The sequence below is a fragment of the Kogia breviceps genome, chromosome 14 (assembly GCF_026419965.1).
Source record: "Kogia breviceps isolate mKogBre1 chromosome 14, mKogBre1 haplotype 1, whole genome shotgun sequence".
NCBI classification, from domain to species: domain Eukaryota; kingdom Metazoa; phylum Chordata; class Mammalia; order Artiodactyla; family Physeteridae; genus Kogia; species Kogia breviceps.
Window position 1 is genome coordinate 55,915,458 of NC_081323.1, and position 20,532 is coordinate 55,935,989.

Sequence of the window (20,532 nt, forward strand, 5' to 3'; positions counted from 1 at the left end):
GGAAAAATCTGTGGCAACATAAAGAGCCCCATTCCCAAGGGCTTCGAAGTTAACAGAGATGGCCCCAAACATCCATCTGTCTGTCTGTCCATCCATCCATCCAAATGTCCTCATTTGCTGAGGACATTATGGCAGAAGTTCTATGTCTTACCATTTATTCTTACTCTTAAGAGCTCCTTTCTTTCCAATTTCCCAAAACTTTATAGTCATGTCATAAACAGCAGCTTATAAAACTGATACTATAACATATAATCTCTGATACATATAAAACACTATTGGGCCTCCCTGGTGGCACAGTGGTTGAGAGTCTGCCTGCCGATGCAGGGGATACGGGTTCGTGCCCCGGTCCGGGAAGATCCCACATGCCGCAGAGCAGCTGGGCCCATGAGCCATGGCTGCTGAGCCTGTGCATCCAGAGCCTGTGCTCCCCAACGGGAGAGGCCACGACAGTGAGAGGCCCGCGTACAGCAGAAAACAAACAAACAAACAACAAACACTATCACAAAGCCTTTCTTTAAAATTCAATTACCTTATGTGTAATAACAATATTCTCAAATTACCATCAGTGCAACTATAACATAAACAACTCAAATACTTATCAGAGTAACTTAATTAAACCGGAATGTGTTAAAAAATAAACAACTTGCTAATTACACATTCCATACTAAATTTTCTAATAAGGATATTCAGATCTCAAACTCATTAATGCTCATTAGACACAATTACACACACCAAGCACCTCGTTATTATAAATGAAAATCAATTCCCAAGGTACACTTTATGACAAGCATGTAGCTGAAATAAGTCATGTATAATACCTTATAAAAGTGGTTTTTTTCTAATAGCTAATACTCCACAAAACTTTAAACACATGACATTGTACTCCTGAAACTGACATGCTAAATTTTCTAAAAGAACTACGATATAAAAAGGAAAGTGATAATGGTAGGATGACTTATTTTTCTATCACCTTGTGGTGTAAGAAAGAACAGACACAGACTACGTTGATACACATATTGATCAATTGTGGAGGGAGAGGAATTTAAAGAAACAAGGTGTACGTGGCCTTCTGTTTCTGGGTGAAGATGCATTAGCGACCACTTCTTCCTACTATAATCCATTCGCGTCCACACTTCCCCAAATGCCATCCTTTTAGCCAAAATTCCCCATCCTAGGACAAATGCCATTCCCAAGCCCAAGGCCACTTATGGGGCAGCCAGCACGTCTCGTGGAAGCTGCTGACATGGTCGATGCATTTTTTGTTTGTGTTAAAAGCATTTATGTCCTAAATGTAAACATTACTGTATTTTTTTACTTTAAAAGAAAACACATCTATCTGAAGACAAGCATGTGGTAATTGACATTTCTAACAATTTAGAGACAAAGGAAAACAAAATACTAATAAAAAGCTTCTCTAACATATACGCATGGCCCAATTTGAGTCCAAATGCTGCTATGAGATATCACAAATTATCTCATAAGGGTAAGGGAACACAGGCATTTCCTATGGGGGTGACAGCTGATTGAAAGGGGTATAAGTGCTAGATGCTCTAGCTCTCTGTGAACATCCTGCTGGTGTCTTGGGCAGCAGTTAGTCTTCCCTGAATTCCCCCAGCGCCTCCTGGGCCTCTGCTTCTCTTTGGGCATCTGAGCTTCCTGCACTCTCTCGCTCACTCACTCACTCAACTTGCTGTACAGACTGCGTGCAGACTGGCTGTTGGGGACTCTGCGAGGCTCTGGGATATGCACTCACGGAGCAGAGGGTCTGATGGGAGAGCAACAAATTTATATAATAATACTGACAAATGTAAGGCTACAGCTCTGGACCCCATATCACATTCAATGGTCCTAATCTCCTCTTCCCTGCACGTTCCCTAAAGGGTGGACCAGTGTGCGATGCATCTGGATTCTTCCCATGTTGTGGTGCCCAGCACAGGGAAGCGAGGTGCAGGTGAGCTGTGGCAGTGTAGCAGGTGCCCTCCCAGCACTGAGGGCTTTAAGGCCGAACAAAAATGAAAGGAGTGCTAAAACAGCAAGGCTTCATTTATCTAGTATCATTGAGAATACAGCCTGCTGTACTGATGTTTACCCTTTTTTTTTTTTGGCCGTGCTGCAAGGCTTGTGCAGTATCAGTTCCCTGACTGGGGGGAATTGAACCTGGGCCTCCACAGTGAAAGTGCAGACTCCTAACCACTGGACCACCAGGTAATTCCCATTTACCTCTTTAAATGTCAAAACCTCTTGTTCTTACCATTTTTACATCGTTTTCTTTCTTAGAGCTCAATGCTATGTTTCATACACAATCAATCCTTAGAATATCACACCACACAGTGTCTCAATACATCTCAATACAGTGTGGGTTCCTCTCCCTTGAGTATCAGTCGGCATTCCTGCTACGTCAAAACACCCCCAACCCCTCCACTGCCCCACCGTTCCCCTTCTGTTGCAGCTATACCAGGAGCCCATGACTTAGGAAATAAAAGGCCAAGTTTCATACCTGGCTCTGCCCAGGAGTCACCCACCACTTTTCAAGGCAGTCCTTCCCCAGTGAGCACAAAGCCTCACGGATAGGGTCGATGTATGCTATACACTGCTGCTTTGCAACATTCAATTCACCAGAAGTTCCAGTCCCCAGTCATTCTCAAAAAAACTGTGCTCAATTTGGAAATCCAATGAAAATGGACACACTGAACTCCAAAGCTTTGTGAGGTTGGTGGGGGACATGCCATGGAGCAGGCAAAGCATCTACTACCTGGTCATCACTTAGATTTCCACTGAAACAGCCAAGCTGAAATTTACTCAGACCCACAGACGTCTCTGCAGAGCTGCTCCCACAGCACGGGGCTTCACATGCACTGTGCACCAGGACCTCCCTTCCCTCCAGGATCTTCATGTGCACAGCACAGGGCACAATGACAAAGGGGAACACCTGAGCCCCAGGGCCAGGCCTCCCATCACAGCCACCACCAAGCAAGAATGCATGCCCTGCAACAGGTTTTCCTTAGAAGCCAAAGACTCAGAACTGGCAACGCTGTGTCTCCCAGAAGAGCAAGGACAAAGCTGTTCCGATGAAGTCTATCACCAGCGAAGGTTTGGTACTTAAATCAGGGCAAACAAGCCCAATGCTCTGTCCCTACAGCCAGAGGCTGCCCTGCCCTCTCCGCTCCCCGCCTCTACCCGAGGGCTGTCAGAGTGGCTGAGGGTTTCTGGGGAGCCCTCAGGTGGAACAGGTGGCCATCCCACAAGTGCTCGCTGACCACCAGGCAGGTGTCTTGAGGGCACGTTTTAAGGAAGACTCAACACCCTGAAGGAATGCATTTCAAACAATCAGAGGGGTCTAAAGTTGGAACTCACAGCAGGGCCAGGTAGTGAGCATCAAGCCAGTAGAGGTATTCAAGTCACAGGTCTGGGTTCTGCCGACTGAGACCCTGTGAAGGCTCACGTCGAGGTGCAGCCCAGGGCCCAGTCAGCCCTGGGCAGTGAATGGGCTGGTGTGGCTCTGGGGCTGACCCTGGGGCACCCATTCTGACAGTCCTTCTGGTCTGAGTTGGGAAACCCGTGGTTTCCCCCAGGAAACAACTCACACCTTCTCAAAAGTTCCAGAACAGACACTCCGCCCTTCAAGGCATTCAGAGCAGCATGTCCTGATCACCTGGGAATTTGTTAAAATGTAGTCTAGTAACACAGGAGGTCTGGGATGAGGTCCAATTTTCTGCATTTCTAACACTACCTGGGGGTGTCCGTACAGTTGGTCTGAGGACCACATGTTGAGTAGCAATAACCCCACTGATGAGGCAACATGAATTCAAATAGGGAATTCGGTCATGTGTTCCCACAGCCCCTGTCCCCGTTGCCACCCTGTACAGTACTGGAATTTACTGGGAGTCAGATGCCAGGACTGATATTAGGTATATACCTTGCAAAGTCCTAATTATTCAATAAAATCTGATTATCTCCATAAGGGATGGATAACTCAAGATCAGTGATTGCAGAATCTCTTGAAAATAACTCAAGGAAAAATTAAACAAAATCTCAACACAGGCCAAAGAGGTCTGAGTTTCCTTTCAATGACCACTGTGTAGGCTCCACAGGAGATTCTGGCAGTTCTCCCAATAGAGACATCAGTGAGAGAAGTCAGATAAGTAGGATGTGTGTACCAGGTAAGGTGAGCATCTGTGGGAAACCCTGCCTGGAAAGCACAGCCTCAGTGGACACAGGTGTGTCTCAGTCCCCAGGGGTCCTTACCACTCACTACAAACCTTACTATATAGCACAGGAACCTCTGAATCCAGTCAGATCTGTGCCCTTGTAGGCATATCAGCTGTGCTGTCTAGAATGCTCTTTCATTGTTATTTTATTGAAATTGGGCTTTGCCCAGCCCCACCCTCCAGCACACTCTGATCCTCCCTGCCAGGACTGCTGATAATACTGACTTGCCTCTACCTCACTCCTCTGACTGATGCCATCGTCACATCATTTTTAATGTACAGCTGACCCTTAAACAATGCGGGTTTGAAGAGCACAGGTCCATGTACACACAGATGTTCTTCAACAGCAAATATGACACCCACACATTGTCATCTGCAGATGCAGAACCAAAGACACGGAGGAACCAAACTGCCAATGCAGTGGGAAGGCCGTGGTTTCATTGACTGATTGACTGATTTATGCTGCACTGAGTATTACCCGTGACACGTGGGATCTTTTAGTTGCAGCATGCGGACTTCTTAGTCTTGGCATGTGAACTCTTAGTCGCTGCATGCATGTGGGATCTAGTTCCCTGACCAGGAATCAAACCCAGGCCCCCTTCACTGAGAGCACGGAGTCTTACCCACTGGACCACCAGGGAAGTCCCGGGCCGTGGATTTTTGACTGTGCAGAGGTTTGGTGCCCCTAGCCCCTGAGCTGTTCACGGGTCAACTGGATATATTCTAACAGTGGAGCTGACTCACAGCTGCTAGAGGGTCAGATCCACAGTTCCTCTCTATTGCCTAAACCCCGTTTCACACATGATAAGCACAACTTGCTTCAGGAGAGGAGGAACAGCAACAAACATTTACAGAAAAGATATTGCTGCAACTTTCTCGCTCAGCCTATCAAAGTCCTTTGTACTCACAAGACCATAGTGCTACAGCCAAAGGAACAGACTCAGAGCAGAAACGTAATTTGAGAAGCATGTAAAAAAATAAACAGAAAGCACTTTCATTTCTTGCATGAAAATTTGCCAAAACCTTGCACAAAGTTAGTCTATACCTTCTCCATGACTTTATATTATAAAATCACCCTGGTAACACCTTACATTATGACTAGGAGAAACACTGTGGTTTACCACTTCTGAGAGCATGCACTGGATCAATTGTCACAACAGTCAGGCAGTTATAAGGAGTTTAAAAAAAAAAAAACCCACATTCATCTTTCTTTTTTTTTTTTTTAAACAAAAACCACACAAAGTGTTTCTTAAAAAGAGAAATCTTTACAATTGTCATGGCAATACATATTAAAAACCAAAAGAGCTCAGAAAATCCACAGCCCCAAATTAAAAGTTAAGAACAATGTCTTAATTCATTACTCACAGAATTAATACTGTACAACCACAAACTCAACAAATGAATATTTTGGCACGTAAAATGCCTATTGGGCTTCCCTGGTGGTGCAGTGGTTAAGAGTCTGCCTGCCAATGCAGGGGACACGGGTTCAAGCCCTGGTCTGGGAGGATCCCACATGCCGCGGAGCAACTGGGCCCATGAGCCACAACTACTGAGCCTGCACTCCGCAACGAGAGGCCACAACAGTGAGACGCCCGTGCACTGCGATGAAGAGTGGCCCATGCTCGCTGCAACTGGAGAAAGCCCTCACATAGAAACGAAGACCCAACACAGCCCCCAAAATTAATTAATTAATTAATTTAAAAACAAAACAAAACAAAACAAACCAAACACGCCTATTACTGAAATACATCCTAAAACACAAGAAACTAACCATCACAACATACTAGTTTAAAAAAATGTTTTATACTAACTTGAAGGAAAACCAGACTGCATTCCACTAGAACTACTGTCCCAAATATCTGGTTCTAGAAGACCCAGACTCTTAGATCTTCATTTTATATGAGATGTCCTGGAAAATTGTGTATTAATTCAATTTTTGGTTAATCAAAGTATAACTTAACTGATTTAGGAAAGTGACTTTTAAAGGAAGCTTAGTATGACCGCTTCTGCAGGGAGGGAGGGAGGATGACAGGGCTGTGACCCTGGACCATCTCTCCTGTGCCGTGGACACCCAGCCACGCGGGGCAGGCTCGTGAGGGACCCTCTCGGAAGGGAGGAGCTGGGCTTGTTGAGAGGAAAGCACGTGGCCTGCACAGTGCTCTGAGGAACAGTGTGCTTGTCTATCTTTCCTTGTGCCACATGGAAACAACCAGAAAGAAAAGCAGCACATGTTCTGCAGGCAGCAGTGGGGTCTGAGGCAGGTGATCAAGAAGAATGAGAGTAATGAACACATAACGACAAACAGGGGAGGGTGGCAAGACGGCACAGATGAGGTGCAGGAAGACGAAGACGATGGTGCTGGAGTCACGGGGAGCAGCTCCAGCCCAAGGGGTGACACGAGATTCAAGGGCATGGCCTATCTGCCCAAACTGAGGGACACACCCAAAGACCACAGTTTCACCTTGGAAATGACAGGACAGGACTTAAAATTCGGGAGAGATGCTCATCCTTTCCCTGCTCTGATGCCTATAGGGAGCCCCTGGGAGCCACTCGCAGGCCTCCTAAGCAGGGCGCTGCTTAGCCGATCAGCTAAGGGCTACAAAGATCGACTGGAAAGATGACAAAATGACAGGAATGATCAGGATGCAGCCAGTCCTGGTGCAGAGACTCTCAATTTGTGCTGAATAAACTGTTATGCAACTAGGTCTGGGAACTGCATCTCCAAGGAGGAAAACCTCCTAAACGTCTGCACGTGGGATTTTACCCTGACCCCCTGACTCTTCTAGAACACGGAGTCTCAAAACTTACTTTAGAGTAATTCCAAAAGAAGTGTCCAGTCTACTCCACCCCTCACCCCAAAGTCGCCACCATTATAGTGACATGACACTCAAATCCTCAGATACTGAGTATCTGTCAAGAAACATGAAGAGTCATGTTGGCTCTCGGCTCTCTGAACAAAGTAACACCCCTCTTTTGCACTCACTGCTCTGCTGTGACCAATTCTAGTGCTGGGGGTGGAGGGTGGGGGGGATTCCAAAGCGACCATGTCACTGAACACATGGAGGACCTGTCTACTCGCTAAGCTGAGCTTCACCCTCAGGTCTCCACCTTGGTACCTCTGCTCCCACTACACTTTGCGGTTAGTAGTTTCTGCCCTGCTTCCTACCTACTCCTCTGTATTCTCTTTAGAAATAGCTTATCATCTCATCGCCAAGCTTCTCTACCCCCAATGCTCACTTACTTTGTTGGTTTCGCTTGTCACTGGCATTTTTCAAAGGGAGGCAAACAGGACAGTCATGTCGTGTGCAGTTCTTCCAATGAGAGATGATTTGTCGTGAAGATGCACAATGGGCAACTATGACCAGAAAAACAACGAGATGTTATTTTTCTATCCAAATCGTCACACTTTCAATTACACCTAAATTATAATGCCAGCTTCCATAAAAAAATGGTAACAAGTGTAACCACAGCACAGTGCAGGCAGTCCTCAACTTACAAACAGGCTATTTTCCAAAAAGTTTGTAAGTCAACTACTGAGAGTTCCAAATAAAAACTTCCCATAGAAGCAATGTTATGAATGATGGTGAATAAGGTTCAGCCCATGAATCAAAAACAAAACAAAAACTACTCAACCTGAAATATTGCACAACTGGAATGAAAGGCAGAACAAATAATAATTCTGCGATGTCACTATTTACAATAAAAATTCTACATTATGCCTAAGGATGAAACTATCTAAATACTATAGCTGAAGAAACAGACAGAAGCAAATGAGAGGTCTGTGGAGACTCTGAAGGGGACGCTGGGCACTTCTCAAAGTGCTTGAGAGGGCAGCTTTGCCTGGTCCCTCTGTCTTTATTTTTGCTTCCATGTGAAGGTGCTGTCACTTCTTTCTAAAGGTCTAGCATGACCCTCCTCTGCTTTTCCATCAGGATCAGGGTTACACCTGGGACTCACAAATGTCACAAGGGAAAGAGGGAGATCAGGGAGAGACTCTCCCCAAGGTTTAGGAGCACAAGTTTGAAGAGAAGGAAAGAGAATAAAGATTAAAGGAAAGTAGAGTTGTTAGTAAGAAACACTCTCTCCGGGAGAACTGGGGTGTCTGCTATAGAAGAGCAGGCGGGGTGGGGGGGAGGGGCATGTGACTCGCCTGAGTCCCCCTCCTGGAGGGGAAGGAAGGAGTGGCAGGGATGATACAGTGCATAGTTTCCCATGTCACAGACAGTCACCCTAGACAACTTCACCAGTATCCCAATGAGCCTCAAGACGAAAGGGTAGAGGAGCAAGGCAGTGGGCCCCTGGCAGTGTGGGCACACAAAACGACTGCAAGACAGATGCTCTAGGTTCTGGGAAGGGCGTTTGTATGCGTGCATGTGTGTGAGCTACAGTGTCCAAAAGAAAACCGTGATCTAGACAGTTATGACGAAGACAGTGTCAAGAAGGGACAAAGGTCTTCCATGACAGAGGAAGGCAGAAAAGAACAAATGCAGGGCACAGCCCCAGCCAACAGAAGTTCACAGAATATTATAAAACCAAATCGCCTTTCTCCTTAGCGGGTAAATGTCCAGAGGAATCTGACTGGTTGGCGTGTGGGGATGTAGGTGGTGGGAACCTTATTAACAAGAGAGGTGCCTGAGAATAACAGACAAATTTCACCCTAAGCTCTGCCCCCAGGACTTCAGAAAATGGCACTTACCTTGACAGGCTTTCCCAGCCTGACAATGTGTCATGTGATTCAAAACATTTTTCATGGTTCGACAATGTGGGAGAGAGCAGGCCCGAACCTCTCCATTTGCTTGTTCTCGCCTCTGACATTTATGAGCGTGAAGCAGTAGAACCAGCTGCTGCTGTATCAGTTTGCGCTTTTCAGGATCTGCAGTAGGGCCCGTTGCAATTGCCTGTGTGGGTCCAATTCCCACTGATGTTTGCATCTGAGACTAAAATAAAACAAATTAATAAAAATATTTTAATAAGTTTTCAGAGTTCCAATTCACGTTCATTAATTATTTTTCAAACTAATGTTAAAGCTGATGGATAGTATCAGCCACAGAGAGAAGGCAGCTGGTGAGGTTCTCTTTAACTCATTGGCAACTTTAAGGAAGATCCAGAGGCACAGAAATAAACCAACTCAGAAGCAAGGCTGGTTAAAGTTCACTTTTGTATGATCATCTGAGAGCAAGAAAGCGATGCTTTTTCTAAATTGTAGTAACAAAAACCCAATTCACTCTACAATACATACAAGTACACGAAAAGCTGTTACTATATTAGGTTCAACCATATGAAACTGTTGTTTCTCTAGGCCCAAATGACCAAGCATTGGCAATTTCATATGATTCAACCTAATTAAAAAGATTGCCAAGGCCTGACCAATCACAACCCACTGCGAATATCTGATGGAGCATAAGAATCAGAGCCACCCTTTGGATTTCATAATCTTGTGACCAGAGGGACAAAACTTGCAGCATTCATTACCTCTCCTAAAAGAATAAGACAGGACTTCCTGCGTGGCACAGTGGTTGAGAATCTGCCTGCTAATTAATACAGGGGACACAGGTTTGATCCCTGGTCCGGGAAGATTCCATGTGCCATGGAGCAACTAAGGCTGTACGCCACAACTACTGAGCCTGCACTCTAGAGGCCGCGAGCCACAACTACTGAGCCTGTACGCCACAACTACTGGAGTCCATGTACCCTAGAGCCTGCGCGCTGCAACTACTGAGCCCATGTGCCACAACTACTGAAGCCCGAGCACCTAGAGCCCGTGCTCCGCAACAAGAGAAGCCACCACCATGAGAAGCCTACGCACCGCAATGAAGAGTAGCCCCCGCTCACAACTAGAGAAAGCCCATGCACAGCAATGAAGACCCAACGCAGACAAAAAATAAAATAAAAAGTTAAAAAAAAAAAGAATAAGACAGCATTTAACTTGAATACAACCACCCAGTACAATTGTTAATGCTTATGAAATGCTTTGCCTTCCACTAAAATTTCTACACAGACATCTGACAACATTTTTTTCTAAAAGTATTCAATTATCTGCTATAGATTCAAAAATAGAGTTTAGCTGCTCTCAGCCTTTCAAAGTAATAGGCCAGACCAACCATATCTCTTTAAGTGCAAAGAAAATGGAAAAGGTGACCTGTGGAGACCACCTTCTTACTCTTTACCAACTACCAAAATTCTTCACACAAATTTACTAAAGAAACTTGTGAAATCAGAGAAATGTAATGTTCCTAATATGCAACAATATAATCCATAGCTCAGGGATTTCTAATCTTCTGCTCTGACAGTCACACTCCTGGCCTGATTTCACAACACTCAGTGCCTCCCATGAAGTACACTACCACTCTGATTTTCCAAATTAAGAATCAAAACTATACACCTGCAATTAGGGGAAAACCAAGTATAAGAATATTGCTTAATGAACCAAAGCTCATTTTTTAAAAGTCACAGGCTTTTGTGCTTTGGTTTTATCTTGATGAGAACTCAGAAAATAAGTGTGTAGAAAATCCGCCTGGCTTTGCTCAGGAGCACAACCCCTGGAAGCCTAACCAGGATCCAAAGCAAAAACAAAGTTCAAGCTGAGAGGTCGAGCTTCCTGACTGGTAGAGAAAACAGCCTATTTTCCTTATGTCTATTTTTTCCCTGATTATAAAAGCAATATATGCACCTGGTAGAAAATGTGGAAAGCAAAAGAACTAAGGAAATAATTAACATGTGAAATCCTGACTGCCAGGAGTCCACTACTGAAGCATAGACAGGTTTTCCTTCTTCCAGTCTTTTTTCCTATGCACATGTGTACGTATGAACCATCTGGCTTCGTATTTACTCCAGGTTCTGTCCCATACCATTAAGTTGTAGTATGATGTGTAGTGAACATGTGGCTATACACTTGTTTATCCAATCTCCCATGATTGGGCATAAACTGTACCCCCTCCCTTTTTTCTGGTACTTTAAAATAAAGCTCCAATAGCCTGTGACTATGCCCCCAGCAGCATTCAGTATCAATGTTAAATGTTTCAGAACTAATCAACTTCTTCCCATGGACTAGAAAGTCCAAGTGGAAATCAATAAGAATAGAAGAATATGAGAAATGTAAGATGATCCTTGTTTAGGTCTCTTCTGCATTTATAAAAATTTCAAACATATGGAAAAATAGAGACGAAAGGATACCATTATCACATCTAACAAATTGAAGGATTCTTTTTTTTTAAAAAAAATAAATTTATTTATTTATTTGTTTTTATTTTTGGCTGTGTTGGGTCTTCGTTGCTGTGCCTGGGCTTTCTCTAGTTGCGGCAAGCGGGGTCTACTCTTCGTTGCGGTGCACGGGCTTCTCATTGCTGTGGCTTCTCTAGTTGTGGAGCATGAGCTCTAGGCGCGTGGGCTTCAGTAGTTGTGGCACTCGGGCTCAGTAGTTGTGGTTCGCGGGCTCTAGAGCACAGGCTCAGTAGTTGTGGCACATGGGCTTAGTTGTTCTGTGTCATGTGGGATCTTCCCGGACCAGGGCTCGAACCCACGTCCCCTGCATTGGCAGGCGGATTCTTAACCACTGTGCCAGCAGGGAAGCCCGAAATGAAGGATTCCTTAATATCTGCTAATATCTAGTCCCTATATAAATTTCTCTACTTGCCCCCAAAATGTCTTTTACAGCTGGTTTGCACAAATCAAGACCCAATTCAGACCCAAACCCTACATCTGGTTATTGTCTTTAAGGTTCTTCATCTCCTGCCACCCTCCCTCATTTTCTCATGGCACTGACTTGAAGAATCAAGCCAGTTGTCCTCCTCCCATTTCTTAAAATACAGAAATGCTACATACAAAAAAATATATATCATACAAAAATCTGGTAAAAATCTCAACCTTATGATTAAATTATAAAAGACTTTTAAAAGTTACTAAAAATTAACACATTGCTTCTCATCTGGGATGTTCTTAATATAGCATATTTTGAGCTATACGTGACAGTATATTGAAATCTCAACATGTAGAGATAGCATGGCTGGAAACTATACAGCACATTCAAACCTTGGTCTTTACTTTGTCTATCTGTAGATGCTTAATAAGCTCTACACACTGCTTACATGTGTCTCAAAAAACATAATCGATGGTGAAGCTGAGTCTGCAGCAAAATGGAAGAGAAGACATGTCTTGTGTCCCTGTGTTTGGCCTTCCCCATATAACTCCACGGACTTGCTCAAGGCTATTCCAGTTTGCAAAGTGCTTACAAACTTAGGGCGCATTTAAGTTCCTCCTCTCTCAGACTGGTGTTCAACAAGACAGAAGAGGTGTATGAACTCCTGCAGAAATCTGTCAGAAGCAGCCTTCAGACTCTACCAACTTCCCTGCTCAGTCCCCACTGTCCAGGCGGCCATGCAGAATGGAAAAAAAGTGCTTAGACAAGAACCTCCCTTTAAACATACAGAACAGGGCTTCCCTGGTGGCGCAGTGGTTGAGAATCCGCCTGCTGATGCAGGGGACACGGGTTCGTGCCCCGGTCCAGGAGGATCCCACATGCCGCGGAGCGGCTGGGCCTGTGAGCCATGGCCGCTGAGCCTGAGCGTCCGGAGCCTGTGCTCCACAGAGGGAGAGGCCACAACAGTGAGAGGTGTGTGTACCACAAAAAGACAAAAACAAACACAAACAAACAAACAAAACCATACAGAACAAAACCTGCATATTCTCAACAAAGTAATTTATAATTTTATGCAACTTTGTTTATTTTTGCAATAACCAAGAAAATTTTGAAAAACAGTAAGAATGAAGGAGGAATCTACCCTGCCAGATACCAAAACTAAAAAGCTATAGATTTCTTTACATAAGTCTAGAAAAAGATACATGTACATATAAAATTAGTGTATTATACAGGTGGTATTTTAAATTGGAGGGCTGTGGCGGCAATCTTTGCTCCTTGTATAAAATAAATTCCAGGTGAATTAAAGTGAAAAAGTAGATTAAAATGGATAAAGATACTAGAAAAAAATATTTTTAGTATGACAATAAGAAAAACTTAACGTAAAGAAAAACAGAGCAAAATTTTAAAAGTGAGAAACAGGGAAAATGGTTGTGTTTTTTTTTCTCTCTCTCTTTTTTTTTTTTAGTGGTCTTCCCGGACCGGGGCACGAACCCGCGTCCCCTGCAACGGCAGGCGGACTCCCAACCACTGCGCCACCAGGGAAGCCCAAAATGGTTGTTTCTGAGAAGTGGAAACAGTGAGTCAAAAGATCGGGCCATTATTAAAGCTCCTTATATATGTTGCTAAATTGTTTTCCAGAAAGGTTGTGGCAGTTTTTATTATATAAAGAACTCAGGAAAAAAAAAAAAAAGATACTACTCCATTAAAAAGTTGGGCAAAAAAAAAATGTACAGATACCTCACAAAATAAATAAACATAAAAAATGTTCTACACCTCAATGCCAAGACAACTCAATGGAGAGAAGAATAGTCTTTCCAACCAACAGTGATAAAAAGGATAGGACAACTGGATAGCCACATACTAAAGAATGAAGGTGGACCCCTTCTTCACATCATACTCAAAAATTAACTCAAAATGAATCAAAGGCCTAAATATGAGAGCTAAAACTATAAAACTTTTAGAAAAAAATCATAGAAGTAAACCTTCATGACCTTGGATTAGGTAATGGATTCTTAGATATGTCACCAAAAGCACAAACCACATCAATGAAAAAAATAAACTGGACCTCATTAAAATTAAAAGCTATTATGCTTTGAAAGATACCATCAAGAAAGTGAGAGGCAACCCAAAGAATGGGAGAAAACATCTGCAAATTATAGATGTGATAAGGCACTTATATTAAAAAAACCCTTAAAACTAATGAGAAAAAAAAACCTAATTTTTTTTAATGGACAAAGGATATGAACATTTTCCCAAAGAAGATATACAAATGGTCAATAAGCACATGAAAAGATGCTCAGCACTATTAGCCATCATCAGAACCACAATGAGGTACCATTTTACACCCACTAGGTTAGCTACAATTTAAAAAACAAGAGAGTTACAACTGTTGGTGAGCACGTGGAAAAACTGGACTCTCACACACTCTACTGGTGAGAACGTCAAATGGAACAGCAACTTTGGAAAATACTCTGGCAGTTCCTCAAAAGGTTAAACCTGGAGTTACCATATGGTCCAGCAATTCCCCTCTTAAGCATATACACCCAAGAAAATTTAAAACATATGTTCACAAAAAACATGTACACAAATGTTTGTAGCAGCACTATTCCTAACAGCCAAAAAAGGGGAACGAACTTAAACGCCCATCAACTGATGAATGGAAAAAAGTGAATATATCCAAAATGGAATATAATCCAACCACAAAAAAGGAAGTACCAATACATGCTACAACATGAATGAACTTCGAAAACACTGTGCTAAGTGAAAACAGCCAGTCACAAATGACCACATATTGTATAATTCCATTTCTATGAAATGTCCAGAATAGGTAAATCCATAGGGGCAGAAAACAGATTAGTGGTTGCATCTGGCTGAAGGTCTGGGGGAAATGGAAGGAACTTAGTTACAAGTACAGTTTCTTTCTGGGATATGAAAATGTTCTAAAATTGTGGTTGGCGGGCTTCCCCGGTAGCAGAGTGGTTAAGAATCTGCCTACCAATGCAGGGGACACGGGTTTGAGCCCTGGTCCGGGAAGATCCCACATGCCGCAGGGCAACTAATCCCATGTGCCACAACTACTGAGCCCATGCGCCTCAAGTACTGAAGCCCATGCGTCTAGAGCCCGTGCTCCACAACAAGAGAAGCCACTGCAATGAGAAGCCTACGCACTGCAATGAAGAGTAGCGTCCACTCACTGCAACTAGAGAAAGCCTGTGTGCAGCAATGAAGACCCAACGCAGCCAAAAAATAATCAAAAAAGAAAAAATTTTAAAAATAAAATTGTGGTTGGTGATGGTCGCACAATACACTGAATGCCATTAAACTGTGCACTTTAAAAGAGGGAAGGAACACTGTATGGGACATGAATTATATCTCAGTAAAGCTGTTTTAAAATGAGTTCTATCTCCCTAATCATCAAAGAAATGAAATTAGAACAAAGAGGCATCTTTCACCTATCAATATGACCGCGATAAAAAAAATGGTATCAATGAGGGTATAGAGACAGCAATTTTCAGAGATTTTGGTGATAATGCAATTTAGTACGACTCTGGAAAGCAACACATATCAAAAAGAAAAGTGTGCATTTCTTTTGATCCGGTAGTTCTACTTCTTATAATTTATTTTTAGGGAAGTAACCAGACTAGTGTGCTAAAATGTATGTACAAAGACAGCCACCACACCCTGATTAAATCACTGAATACTGGAAAACTCCTAAATGCCTATCAAAGGTGGACTAATTAAAAAAAAATTATGGCTACAGACCTCATGAAATCATATGCAGTCATGAAAAGTAAGGTGGACCTCAAGTGACCCCAGTCAAAGCCACACAGAACGTAAGGGCCCAAAGCCAAGCCCTATCCAAATCCTTGACCCACCAAAAATTGTGAGATATAGCAGAATGATTATTTGAGGCAAACAAAATTAGTAACAATAATAATGCAGACCTTCATGCTTTCATGAAAAGCTGTCTATAACATATTAAGTTACAAAGGAAAGTTATAAAATAGTACCATAAAGTCATTTGGTTTTTCTTTATTAACTTTATATTTTGTACCTGTTCTTAGAAAAACTTTGTTAAGATTATTTGGTAGTTTTCTCTGGGCAGGGGTGGGATCGTGTTTATAATTATGTATTGTATGAATGTTTTACAAGTGTCCACTATTTTTATAAACAAAAAACATTCCACTTTGGGGGGGAATCAGAAGAATCAGTAGAAAACAATGAACAATTATATATAAAAAATAAAATTGTAAAGGTACTAGAAAGTATTAAATGAATATTTTTGTAATGCAAAAGTGGTAAAGGCCTTCATAAAAAGATGTAAAGCAGGGGCTTCCCTGGTGGCGCAGTTGTTGAGAATCCGCCTGCCGATGCAGAGCACACGGGTTTGTGCCCGGGTCCGGGAAGATTCCACACGCCGCAAAGCGGCTAGGCCCGTGAACCATGGCCGCTGAGCCTGCGCGTCCGGAGCCTGTGCTCCGCAACAGGAGAGGCCACAACAGTGGGAGGCCCGCGTACCGCAAAAAAAAAAAAAAAAAAAAAAAAAGTAAAGCAGTGGTTCCAAACCAATCCCCAGTAAAACCTCTTCAAATACAGATTCCCCATTTTCCCTCCCAGAGACTATGATTTGCAAATCTGGGGCAGAGCCAGAGGCATTTCTATTTGTTAAAGTTCCACAGGGGGTGCTTTATTATATTTAGCTTTCTACTTTTTAAAGATTTTCCAAAACGAATATGTATGTACTTTTACAGTTAGAATAAAACAAAACATTTAAGAGCAAAAGGGCCACAGGTGATCCTAATGTAGCAGCAGCCATGCATAACGGAAAAGCGCCAGGGCTAGGCCACTGTAATGGCAACCAACAAACTAGGAAAAATATCTGAAACACACAAGACAAAGCAAGTAACACTGCAGGTATTATTCTTTTTCCTCTCCTTGGCCAGTCTTTATTTCTCAAGGACTTTGTGCCAGGCTCTGTGTTCAGTGCCCAACAGCATCAGCTCATTTAATACCCACCCACCCACCCCCAAGGGAGGACTAACTCAGGGCCCAAAGTGGCACTGGGCAGTGGTGGAGAGGGGTATCTAGCAGTAGAGTGCCCACCTTTTAACCCTCCTGCTGCCCACCTTGTCGGAGGGTTGCCCACCTTGCTTTATAAAGCATTCTAAGAGAATCTAACAGAAAAACTGGCCAAGGACAGGAACTAAGCAACTCAAAAAATAAAAGCATACTAAACATATGTACTTTAATTCTTACAAGTAATCAAGAAATGCAAATCAAAATAATAAGACCGTTTCCTCCTATCAAAGGACAGAGTGATAATCCCCAGCCTTGGGAGCATTGTGCGATACTAGTGACCTGGTTCGTGGCTTTTGTTGGAAGGCAATATAACCATATCCATTAAAGGCCTTAAAATATATGAAATTTGCATTTCAGTAATTCCCATCAGATCACATGCAATTCCTAATCATGGAAGGGGGAGGTTACCACGGCATGGAAGTCACATTGGTGCAATTGTGACCCGCCCCCCACCCCTGCCTGTCAACATTCTGGATGATGAGTAACAGCAGGGGAACACAAAGCACATGATCTAAGGGCTGTGGAGGGTACAGCCCACTCCCCTTTTCAGTCTTCGCTAGATCTTTGCTCTTTGCATGTGTCACGTGTCACCATAACTCAACCATCATTTACACCCCTGTCCATCACACGACCTTGAAACGCAAACATTTTATATTTATTGTGGTGTATTCCTTAATTTTTAAAGGAGTTTGATGTATTTTTATTAGGGTTGCGCTATTGTTACATAGGTTTGAGTAATCAGCACCAAACCCATTTTTTAAAATGCCCTTTATTCTATCCTAAGGATAGAATCACAGATATGCACAAGGAGTATGTATAATAAAGTTTATTCTGGCATTCTTTCTAGAAAAGGAAGTTATTTTCCATGAAGCATCCAAGAACAGATTGTAATGTCTGCAAAGGACTCTGTAATGCAAACAGAAAGAAGCAGACACTGACCAAGACAGAAGAGGGAATGAAAGTGCTTCCTCCTGCCACACAACCACTGCCCCCGATTCATGTCAGGCTGGGATTCCTAGAGATGGCCCTTCAGGATCAACCTGGCCCAGAACTTCTACATTACTGATGGAGTCCAGACCCACACTCCTCTGACATACTCCCCTGGCCCACCTGGAAACTTTACTTCTTCCCAACCTCCACTTAAAAGTCAGCAAATGGGGCTTCCCTGGTGGCGCAGTGGTTGAGAATCCGCCTGCCGATGCAGGAGACACGGGTTCGTGCCCTGGTCCGGGAAGATCCCACATGCCGCGGAGCAACTAAGCCCGTGAGCCATGGCCGCTAGGCCTGCGTGTCCGGAGCCTGTGCTCCGCAACGGGAGAGGCCACAACAGTGAGAGGCCCGCATACCGCAAAAAAAAAAAAAAAGTCAGCAAATGACATCAAAGCAAATACCAGGTGGGCCAAAGTGTTGTTCTGCAATATTTGCTTGTTCTGATTCCCCCAGAAAGACCCTAGAACAGCTGGGTACACAAAGCTTTGCAGTCATAAAATAAAGAATATGCTCATTAAATGCAGAGCTATCAAACTAGGAAGAAGTGATAATCACCTGAGATGATAAAAATCAATTGGTAAGAAACAGAACATAGTTGTTTAGATAGAAGGAATAATGCTTCCTGTGTTTTCTCCTTTTTGCTTGGTGTTTGTTGATTTTTTTAAAAATAAGATTACCTTATAATTTAAGATTTAAATTCAATAGGGAAATAATTTAAAATGAGCAAGTTGGACCAGAATGATTTCTAAGCAATCTTCCAAATCAGAAACGCTGTGATTTCACAACAGAAAACAAATGGCTAAGTCATGAAAGAAAACTCGATGGGTGAGCCAGAGGGCAAAGGCACAGGACTGACAACTGGACAGACCCACTCTCTCCCCTGCCCTAAGGTCACTCCTTCTGACCCAGAGTCGGTCCTGCCATGGAGGGCTGAGTGGTCAAATGCACCTGTGCAAAGAAACCCTAAAAGGTAAAAGCTGCTGAATCTATTCCAACAGCCAAGGTGACAGGCCAACCAGACCAGCAGGTCTTAACTGAGTTAAGGGGTCTTTACAGCATCAGGCCCATTTACCGAATGAGAATTACCAATCTACTAAAAACTTTTAAGGAATAATCTTCTTGACCATCAATATATACAAACATATTCTTCAAGAACATTTATCACAGTAAGGTTTTGATAACTTGGCAAATTAATCATTTGACTGAAAAATAAGTTTTTGGTGACTTGAGCCTTAGGGCCATTTCAGATAATTGTGGACAAAAGTAAAAAGAAGTTAGGGTAATTAGGGCTGCAAAAAGACTGTTGTGGTTCCTGGCTCTTCAGACACAGTATTGCACTTATATCTTTGGTAGCTACGACTATCTCCTTCCAGATCCATTAAATGTGCTATTTACTGAGTTCTTCTTCCTTTTTAAAAAAATACATTTTAGGGGCTTCCCTGGTGGCGCAGTGGTTGAGAATCTGCCTGCCAATGCAGCGGACACGGGTTTGAGCCCTGGTCTGGGAAGATCCCACATGCTGTGGAGCAACTGGGCCTGTGAGCCACAACTACTGAGCCTGCGCGTCTGGAGCCTGTGCTCCGCAACAAGAGAAGCCGCGATAGTGAGAGGCCCGCGCACGGCGATGAAGAGCGGCCCCCACTTGCCACAACTAGAGAAAGCCGTCGCACAGAAACGAAGACCCAACACAGCCATAAATAAATAAATGTTTTAAAAAAGAAAACTTTAAATAAAAATATATTTTTTTATTTTTATTAAAATTTAAAAAAATTTTTTAAATTTTTTAAATACAATCTTTTAAGGTTTCTACTGAGTTCTTCTTAAAATGGTCACTTCATTTTCCAGAAACACCTGTATTTGCTGCCATCGAGCAGGCAGAAATTCCAACAGTAGTATGTGGTGGGCGCAACTTGTTTAGACATGAAGAACCTTCCTACCGAGTCTCTACTTTACATGAAATGAGAGGGATGAATGTCTCTGGAGGTAATTTATGTTGTTTTACCCAGAAAGTTTCATTGAAGAAAAGGCTATGCTAATTAGACCCTAGAAAAGACACTGTTGGTTAATGGAAACTCATCTTGGAAAGAAGTTAAATGATCTTGATTGAGTACTTGCAATACGTACAGTTGGTTCCTAATATCAAAGAATACTGTTAATTTTTCTCCATTTATAGTTTCCTGATATTCACAACACATCATATTTTGTGCTTAGGCTATGTTTCCCAGCTGATATTTATTGCCAAAACAAAAGGGGATGAGTTAAAACAGTAGAAAGGATTTATACAGGTACTAATAAGAATTTTAGAACTAAAAGTTATTCTTCAAAGGCCTCACATACAGTTTCTCAGAGATCTTCAAGTTACAGGTGAAGGCAGTAAGTTGAGAATATGAAAGGTAAACTCCTAAAATTACAAAAACACTTGGATGGCTAATAATTACAAGCAAGCACTCACTTCCCAACCTTGTCCCCTGTTTTCCAATTCAATTACTGAGGCATAATTCATAGCCACAGAGTGATTTTCTACAGAAACTGCTCTCATGGTGAAGAGCTGACAAGACTCTTCACTCGTCGTTTCCAGAGAAGGACGAGAGTGCCGGGAAGCACACTCCCCAGTCCTAG

At 42.9% G+C, this 20,532-nt stretch overlaps 1 protein-coding gene across 2 annotated transcripts in view; it reads right to left on the reverse strand.

Annotated features, from left to right (window-relative positions):
* CREBBP (CREB binding protein) overlaps positions 1-20,532 on the reverse strand; it is a 132,872-nt gene that overhangs the window by 46,700 nt on the left and 65,640 nt on the right. For both annotated transcript variants that reach the window (XM_067013924.1, XM_059037418.2), the window contains exons 4-5: positions 8,905-9,145; positions 7,450-7,563 (exon numbers count right to left, since the gene is read on the reverse strand). In XM_067013924.1, the coding sequence (XP_066870025.1) occupies positions 7,450-7,563; positions 8,905-9,145 (355 nt within the window). The remainder of the gene's footprint in view (positions 1-7,449; positions 7,564-8,904; positions 9,146-20,532) is intronic.